General features: G+C 51.0%; 1 protein-coding gene across 1 annotated transcript in view; it reads right to left on the bottom strand.

Moving 5' to 3' along the window:
* Window positions 1–7,037, bottom strand: part of LOC311328418 (plakophilin-4-like) — a gene marked incomplete at both ends in the record, with an annotated part of 20,474 nt that extends 13,437 nt beyond the window's left edge. The window contains one exon of the mRNA XM_084462389.1: window positions 6,891–7,037. Coding sequence (XP_084318515.1) covers window positions 6,891–7,037 — 147 coding nt within the window. The remainder of the gene's footprint in view (window positions 1–6,890) is intronic.
* Between the last annotated feature and the right edge of the window lie 2,963 nt (window positions 7,038–10,000).

Here is a 10,000-nt window from a genome sequence, read left to right as displayed (position 1 = left end):
GCTGCTCTGCAGTTTCCTGGGGAAGTGGGAAGCATCCTAATCAGTCGTGACAGCAGCAGATTCACGCTGCGTTCCAGTTGTATCGTACTAGTTCAGGATTTTGGTGCCCAGGATGACGTCATATCCCAGTTAAATGCATTCAAGAAACACAAGGCAAACCAGGCCAGGTCCAGCTTGGCTTATGTGCGTGGCTGGCTTGTTTCTGTTCAGGACTGGTCGAACGGAAGCTAGTCATGCCACTGAAATAGCTGTGAATTGAAATTACATTAAATATTGTCTGATAAATTAAGATCTTGTCGCCTGGACACATCAGTTCCAATGCTTCCAATGCTAATCCAGCACAATAAGAGCGGGATAGCCAGTTAGCTCATGAGCTCACAACAACTAGCAGCAGCTTCCATAACATTAATGGTAGCGGTCAGTGGCTAAAGCCGTTACACTAATGATTCCTGTAACGTTAGCTATTTCGCTGCAATTGGTTCAACTTCTGTTTCTGGACAAAGGTAAGGGATAAAAAGATTAGAGTGAAAGGATGAACATGAGGTTTGGGGTATAGTCCCATAAAATCATCCCCACCGGGGCCTTGAACCCCGTCTCCCACGTGGGAGTCCAATGCTCTCACCACTACTCTACTTGTGCAGTGGAGATCGGCGGGTTGATTTTGGTGTCCTTCTTTATTTTGGTGTGCTGGGACTACTGCCTCTAGTGGTGCCAACAGAGAAATGCAGGTCAACATTGACCGGAGTAACGGAGGGAGGGAGTGATAACCGGACAAACGCTATTCTAGGTGCGCTGGCTTACAGCCACGCACACAAAAAAGAAGCAAAAACCCACTTTCGCCCCATCTTTGCAGTTCTAGCCACGCTAGCCATCATTTGCAATACCAGTTGATAACACACAGTGTGCTATTTTGCGTATACGAACACCGTAGCAACTTTGTCCATTGATAGAAGTTGGACAGAACTGTGTGTACGACTGATTTAATGAAACACAAATAAGACATAGGCGCTAATAAACAGTTATTGCAGCTTTCACTTATTGTTGATTCACGGAGTAGCCATCTTGATTTGACGTCTATGAGGTCGAGGTTTACCCCCCCTTACTGCCCAGCACAGGGACCAGGAGCACAGAGACCAGGAGCACAGGGACCAGGAACACAGACAGCACAGAGACCAGGAACACAGGCACACAGAGACACAGACAGGACCAGAGACCAGGAACACAGAGACCAGGAGCACAGAGACCAGGAGCACAGGGACCAGGAGCACAGAGACCAGGAGCACAGGGACCAGGAACACAGACACACAGAGACCAGGAACACCGACACACAGACAGGACAGAGACCAGGAACACAGAGACCAGGAACACAGGGACCAGGAAGACAGACAGCACAGAGACCAGAAACACAGGGACCAGGAGCACAGGGACCAGGAAGACAGACAGCACAGAGACCAGGAACACAGGGACCAGGAGCACAGAGACCAGGTACACAGACACACAGAGACACAGACAGGACAGAGACCAGGAACACAGAGACCAGGAGCACAGGGACCAGGAAGACAGAAAGCACAGAGACCAGGAACACAGACACACAGAGACACAGACAGGACCAGAGACCAGGAACACAGGGACCAGGAACACAGGGACCAGGAAGACAGAAAGCACAGAGACCAGGAGCACAGGGACCAGGAGCACAGGGACCAGGAAGACAGACAGCACAGGGACCAGGAACACAGAGACACAGACAGGACCAGAGACCAGGAACACAGAGACCAGGAGCACAGGGACCAGGAACACAGGGACCAGGAACACAGGGACCAGGAACACAGGGACCAGGAACACAGACACACAGACACACAGACAGGACCAGAGACCAGGAACACAGAGACCAGGAGCACAGGGACCAGGAACACAGGGACCAGGAACACAGAGACCAGGAACACAGGGACCAGGAACACAGGGACCAGGAACACAGACACACAGAGACCAGGAACACAGACACACAGAGACCAGGAACACAGACACACAGACAGGACCAGAGACCAGGAACACAGAGACCAGGAACACAGAGACCAGGAACACAGACACACAGACACACAGACACACAGACAGGACCAGAGACCAGGAACACAGAGACCAGGAACACAGCCCAGCACAGCCAGCAGCCAGCCAGACGCGCTGTGTGACACAAGACTGATTTACTGACGTGAAATGAGCTGTAAATCCTTCAAGGCACACTCACTCACCGAGCGGATCTGGACACGGACATTAGATTGATCTATAACAGTGCTCGAAAAAAGGTGTACAGCATGAATTTGCAACTATGAATATCACAGGAGTGATATTATATGAATATCATATCTATGCAGCGACTGGGGTCATTTTGGGTGTCATCTCGCAAATGTCCTGTGGCTGTTGTCTTCACTGCTGCTCATCCATGTGAAGGAGACTCAGCATGGAGAGCAACAGCTTCTACCTCCCCCGTCTCTCTCCCCCCCTCCCCTCCCCTCTCCCTCCCTCCTTCCTCTCTCTCTCTCTCTCTCTCTCACAGTAGCTCCCTCCCTCCCTCTCTCAGCCCTCCACCTCTTGCAACACATTACAGTGCAGCTAATTAGACGCCTCTCTGGGCAAACTCATAACATCCTGACGTCTCCCACTCCGGCTAACTCAGGACACGTCACATCCTGACGTCTCTCACCCCAGGGCTGCACTCTGAATCGCATACTTCTACTTTTTACTACCAGTACGTACTACAACTGTCCATAGAAAGTACCTACTTTGCACGCAGTATGCAACTGGGACATAGTACTTTGTCATAACATTGCGCCTTGGAATTTGCCCACATCCTTCACAGTCCATAAGGCGACATTCGTCCACAGCTGTCGCGACTCGCACATGTGACGTTATTTCTGCTGTGCAATGGATTGTGGGTCAGAATAACCAGAAAAGCCTGCTGGCTGGTATACTGCAATGTAGTAGGATGTAGTAGGACATCCTGGTATTTTTGTCGTACTGCAAGTGGCATACTATGTATTGGGACATACTACATCCTTTTTTGGCACACTACATAGTATGGAAGTATGCGATTTGGAACGCTGCCCAGATACCTCAGGACTCATCGGAGCAGGCGTTCCATGTCTGGGCTAAACCACCAGGCCTCCAGCACTGTGTGTGTGTGGGAGGATCTGTTCGGACCGGGGAAGGAGATAAAAGCCAGGAAGTTACGACCAGGCGTCCTCCTCTCGTCTGTGAAGCATCAGAACGCCGGCCAGGCGTGCGGGCTGACGACAGGAGGCTTCGCCAATCAGCCGACATCACAGCGGAATGTAGGCCGCTGGGATCAAGAGCTAATAGTGAGCCTGAGAGAAGCTCCACCTGGGGTGTGTGTGTGTGGGTCTACCCTCGGGTTGGTGTTTACATCGCTGGCGATCGGAGCTGGAGCTGAGAAGTACCTGTGCCGACTGCCGAGTCAGCAGATATGAGACTGAATGCTGAGTGTACCCTCGCACACTGACGACTAAACCCAGATGGTAGTGGGTGTTGCTGAGCGTAAATGGAGAAAAGGCAGACTCCAAGAGGACATTTTTAAAGGACCATAGCAGTCTAAATATGATATGATGTCCTAAAAACTAGTCCCCCAATGTTTATCACATTACCGCATCCATTTTCTGAAATAAAGCTCACGTTGAAAAGATATTAGCATTTTCGTGTTTTACTTACATTTCAAAAGTTGAACGTGATGGCTTCAAAATATTTTCAAATTGTTCCTTCGTTGGGCTGACAAACTCACCCTGGTTAGTTTCAAATAATTTTCAGTATTTATTATTTTCGTCTTAACCCTCTTTGCACAGCCTACGCCAACGGTCTGTCTTCTTCCTGTTTACATGGTAGAAGTTGCTAGGAACACTGTGTAGAGAATCTAGCGGAGGTGGATTAGAGAATACAGCGCAGGAATTCAGCAGATTCAAACGAAACTAATATAAAATAAAAACTATTGAAAACGATTTGAAACTAACTGGGGCAAATTTGTCAGCGCAACGCGAAAACAATTTAAAAATAAGTTTTAAAGCCATCACGTTCAACTTCAGAAATTTAATTAAAACGAGAAAATGCTAATATCTTTTAACATGAGCTTTGCTTCGGAAAATTGATTGTGGTAATGTGATATACATTGGGTGACTAGTTTAAGGAGCTCAAATCATATTTAGATCGGTATGGTCCTTGCTCCCCTCTCTCCCAACGAGGTCCTCAACCTTGTAGCATCTAACCGCTCTACCACGTGCTCCCTGCACCCTGTTCCCTCAACTCTCCTTCAGTCTGATGCACCCGAACTCCTTCCATTCCTAAGCCACCTCATCAACGCATCTTTTGTTTCAGGATGCTTTTCCCTCCACTTTCAAGACTTCGACAGTCACCCCCCTCCGGAAGAAACCATCTCTCGACCCCTCTGTTGTCAAAAACTACAGACCGGTTTCCCTTCTATCCTTTCCATCTAAAACACTTGAACGTGCTACTGTATATTTAACCAACTCACTTCGTACCTCCACCAGAACGACCTCCTAGACCCCCAAAAGTCCGGGTTCAAGGCTGGCCACTCGACAGAGACCTCCATGCCGCGAGAGTGAACTTTCTCTCTTCTGTCATGATACTCCTAGACCTGTCAGCAGCATTTGATACGGTAGACCACCAGATCATCCTCTCCACCCTCTAGGAGAAAGGCGTCACTGTCTCTGCACGCTCCCTGTTTGTATCCTACCTGACGGGCCGCTCCTACCAGGTGACATGGAGAGGGTCGATGTCAGAACCGCGTAGTCTGACTACGGGGGTTCCACAAGGGTCTGTCCTGGGTCCTCTCCTTTTTTCCTTCTACACTACATCTCTGGGCTCTGTCATTCGCTCGCATGGCTTCTCCTATCACTGCTATGCCGATGACACCCAGCTGGTCCTGTCATTTCCCCCTTCTGATACACAAGTGGAGACACGCATAGCTGGGTGCTTGGCTGACATCTCGGAGTGGATGACGACACATCACCTGAAGCTCAATCTGGACAAGACTGAGCTGCTGTTCCTCCCGGGGAAGAGCTGCCCGCACCGAGACCTGGGCATCACCATTGAAGACACAGTGGTGACCCCGACTCGGACTGCAAGGAATCTGGGTGTGACCCTCGATGACCAACTGTCGTTCTCCGCAAATATCACATCCGTCACACACTCCTGCAGATTCATGATCTACAACATCAGGAGAATTCGCCCTTTCCTCACTGATGAAACGGCGCAGGTGCTCATCCAGGCCCTGGTCATCTCCTGCCTGGACTACTGCAACTCCCTCCTTTCTGGGGCCCCGGCGTCAGCCATTAAACCCCTGGAACTTGTCCAGAAAGCTGCTGCTCGCCTGGTGTTCAACCATCCCAAGTTCTCCCACACAATTGCTCTTATCCGTTCCCTACACTGACTCCCTGTAGCGGCTCGCATCCAGTTTAAAACTCTGGCACGAGCCTGCAGGGTAATGAAAGGAAATGCCCTCTCCAATCTCCAGGCCATGGTCAAACCCTACACCCCCTCCGACCACTACACTCTGCTACCTCAGGGGACTGGTTGCCCCGTCACTCCGAGGCCCCTGCGATCGATCAACGCAGTCACGGCTCTTCTCTGTCCTGGCCCCGCAGTGGTGGAATGAACTGCCCACTGATGTCAGGACAGCAGAGTTCCTGCCCATCTTTCGTCGCAGGCTGAAAACTCATCTCTTCAAGAAGTACTACAACGACCCTCCCTCTTAAGCACTCATTATATTTTAGATTGCTATTCTTGCACTTTGCCTTCAGCATTAGATTATACTCTTAGTCACTTGTTTTAGAAAGGAGATGCACTTGTGAGTTCTGGCAAGAAGTAGTACATTGGCTTTTCCTAAGTTAATTGCAATTATTGTTAGTCGCTTTGGATAAAAGCGTCTGCTAAATAACTGTAATGTAATGTGTTGGTGGGTTTTTGGGTCAATGGGAATTGGGCTTTAGAGTAGGGTCTACAGTGTGTGTGTATGTGTGTATGTGTGTGCGTGTTTGAGTGTCTGTGTGTGTGTGTCTGTGTATACAGTATGTGTGTGTTTTTGAGTACATGTGTGCGTATGCGTATGTGGTATGTGTGTGTGCGTGTTTTGAGTATATATGTGTATTTTAGAGTGGATATGTGTGTGTTTGTGTGTGTGTGTGTGTGTTTTGCGTATGTGCGGATTTTAGAGTATGTGTGTGTGTGTTTGAGTATATGTGTGTATTTTAGAGTCTGTGTGTGTATCTGTGTGTGCGCGCGTTTGAGTGTCTGTGTGTGTGTTTTGAGTATATGTGTGTATTTTAGAGAGAGTGTGTGTGTGTGTGTGTGTGTGTTTTGAGTATATGTGTGTATTTTTTTTGGTGTGTGTGTGTGTGTGTGCGAGTGCGCGAGTGTGTGTGAAAAGGCGGACATTGGATGTAACTGAGGGGCTGAGCAGCTGATACAGTGATAAGACATAACAAACAGATAAGGCGTGAAAGAGAGAGAGGTGTGTGTGCGCATGCGTGCACGCGTGTGTGTGTGTGTGTGTGTGTGGTGTTCAAACCAAACAATTCCACAGGCAGTGGGCAGCGTTCTGAGGAAGCTCTGTGCGAGTCATGGCTGTGAACGTTAATACCAGAGAGGACTCTTTCCAGGAGGAAGAGCATGGAGAACATTCCGGCTCTGCGCTCCCTCTCACTGCTCACAGCACTGTGCACGACAGAATAAACAAGGAGGCGCTAATATGTATGACATCTTAATCATACATCTCCGAGCCCTGTGGGGGGGGGGGGGGGGGGGGGGGGCAGAGAGACGGGTCTTATTTCCTGCATGGCGGCGTGCTTAAAGCTCGCCGTTTTGTTTGCCTTCTCCTTAAGCTCATAATCTGGCCCCCTTGTTGGACCGGGCCGCGCCTGCATGGCCGAGGGGCCCGGCGCTGAGCTCAGAGCCAGGCGAAGAGGCGCACTAGAGAAAGGCTGCAGCGAGCTGTCCAACACCCGCTTCTGTTCCATAGATCTGAGTTGGATACAGCGTTCTGATCAGGGAGAGAGGGAGAGAGAGAGAGAGAGAGAGAGAGAGAGAGAGAGAGAGAGAGAGAGAGAGAGAGAGGGAGAAAGAAAGAGAGAGAGAGAGAGAGAGAGAGAGAGAGAGAGAAAGAGAAAGAGAGAAAGAGAAAGAGAGAGAGAGAGAGGGAGAGAGAGAGGGAGAGAGAAAGAAAGAGAAAGAGAGAGGGGGAGAGAGGGAGAGAGAGAGAGAGAGAGAGAGAGAGACAGACATCTGGTGCTGCCATAAGGCACTAAGGGCACGATCCACATGCCTGTCCAAGCCCAGAACCAGGCACTGGCCTCGGCCCCGACCCGGACCCCCCCCCACTTCCTGTGTGGCCCGGAGCTGCGGAGACGCCCTCAGCAGGTCCTTCCTGCCCCCGAGAGGAAGGGATGCTGGCCCCGTTCTCAGCTCAGTTCTCTGAGGAGGTGTACTGTTCAGTCACCTTCATGCGTTTATGGGTGTAATCACGGGCTTGAGAAAGTTTCTATCATGTTTCTGATATCAATTCCCCCCCTATTCCATTCATTACGGGAGGCAAGCGAGCAGAGTCAGACTCAGTCCATCAGTCCGTCTTTTCAACCTTCAACCAATCACTAAGTCATTCCATCTGTACCTGCGCCTCTCTCACACACTCTCTCTCTCCCTCTCAAGCTCTCTCTCTCTCCCTCCTCTCTCTCTCCCCCCTCTCTCTCTCTTTCTCTATCTTTCTTTCTCTCTCTCTCTCTCTCTCCTCTCTCTCTCTACCCCCCCCCCTCTCTCTCTCTCAGGTGGTAATAACTGTTGTTAGCATGTCTCCTGATTATGCTGTTCCTCTGGTCTGAACCGGTACGGAGGTTCTATATCCGCTCCCCCCCTCGTACATCACGACCCGTGCATCACTCACTACAGCCATTAGCGGACTCGTGCCCAATATGGCCGCCATACATTCAGAATTAGCTTGCCGGACCACACGCAGCGTTTGAAATATGGGTGAGGAAGGGACTACATTAGCCGTAGAGCGCGATGGCTGTCCCATCCGCCACTCACTTTAATTCATTGTGCTCCCAGAGCTTGGCTCAGACACAGAACTGGGCTCGTCTATTCAGTTTAATGATGCGCGGCGCCATGGCGAGCAAGGCGCTAACGACCATTAAACAAGGCCCCGCGCCTCTGCGCCCCGTGTGGGGGGGGGGGGGGGGGGGCGTGTGGTGCCAGGCTTAGAGAGAGGAGGCCGTGGACAATGGGCGCCAGGTGTCCAGTACCGACAGCACCCGCTCCTGCCATTGTTCCCGGGTCACAATAGAGCGTTAGTCTGACCCGACGGCCGCGGCGCTCAGTCAGATCCGTTCTTCCTCTGTCCCGGGCCGGGCCCAGTACAAACAGATGACACACCGCGCAGAGCTGGCGTGTCTCTTGACAACGACTGACACAACAGAGGCCGGCCCCTCGCCTCCGATCTGATCTCTGATCTGATCTGCAGGCTCAGCACGCCCAGACCCCCCAGACCCTGGATTAGACTAGACTAGACTAGACACCACTAGACCAGAGTGGACTAGACTAGACTAGACTAGACACCACTAGACCAGACTGGATTAGAATAGACTAGACTAGACACCACTAGACCAGACTGGATTAGAATAGACTAGACACCACTAGACCAGACTGGATTAGACTAGACATGACACCACTAGACCAGAGTGGACTAGACTAGACTAGATAAGACAAGATTAGACTATATTAGACTAGGTTAGATGAGACGAGACTAGGCTAGATTAGACTAGATTAGACGAGACTAGATTAGACTAGACGAGTCTAGACTAGATCCTGTAATTAACTAGACTAGACGAGACTGGACTGAGAACAGGGTTAGTGAGAGGCCAGTCTATAAAATAACACTGCTAAATACAGCACATACTGACCAAAATAACCATCTGAGACAGGAGAAGCTGGAAGACTTGAGGGGACCGGACGTCTTTCATAACACCACTGTTAAGTGTGATTGCTGTTGCTACACACACTTCAACAGCCGTCAGCGTAATCACAGCGCCGAGCCAAAAATCAGGACGACAGACTTCGGCCTCTGGGCAAGGCATGGTGACATCACGAGGCCACGCTGCCAAGCCGCTCGTTGTTGGTGCAATTCCCAAGCGGCTGATCAACTCCACTCCAGCAGGCTCTCTGGCGTGATTGGGCTGCCATGAGACGGAGAGACCAGTCAGGGAGACCGGAGACTCTGGTGACTCCGGAGGGCTGCGGCGAGAACCGGCGCGATTGAAGGGCTCTCTGACGGCGCTCAAACCGAACTCCAGATCGATGCTGTAATCACACGGTCACGCCAAATAAAGACATCTAGAATGTCGTGAAAAGTGTCGAAGTGTCCTCGAGCAGGACTCTGAACCCCACGTGCGGCACGGAGGCGCAGTACCTAGTACTGTCGCCGCACAGCAAGAAGGTCTCCGGTCCTTTCGGTGCGGAGTTTGCATGTTCTCCCCGTGTTCTCAAGGGGTTCCTCCCAAACAGAACCCAATAGGAAAAACACGCAGAAGAACAGATCGCTAACGCTGTCCGTCCCTGGCGAAGACGGATAGGAGCGCTTGGTTGGCCCCCGGGCGCGTCCCATGCACGCTGTCCACTGTCTGCTCCCGGCTGCCCTTGGGGGAAGGACGACGGGATGGGTGAAGAGCAGAGAAGAGTTTCATTGGTGGACGCCTCTGTCACTTGACTTGAGTGGGTGTGTTTCAGCGTCGCCGCCCCCCTACACTGTGAGCCGTGTGTGTCTCACTGTGTGACGAACAAAGATGTTTGTTTTAAAACGTCCAACTGTTTAATGATTACTCTGACCCTCCCTCCCCACACACGCATCCAACCACACACACACACAACTACCTGACTGCACAACTTCGGACAACAAACATTGGAGAGAGACAGAGAGCGCTTTCCCGTGAGA

This window comes from Borostomias antarcticus (genome assembly GCF_949987555.1).
Source record: "Borostomias antarcticus genome assembly, contig: scaffold_489, whole genome shotgun sequence".
Lineage (NCBI taxonomy): Eukaryota > Metazoa > Chordata > Actinopteri > Stomiiformes > Stomiidae > Borostomias > Borostomias antarcticus.
Note: the sequence above shows the minus strand (reverse complement) of the source record. Positions and strands in the feature narration are given on the sequence as shown.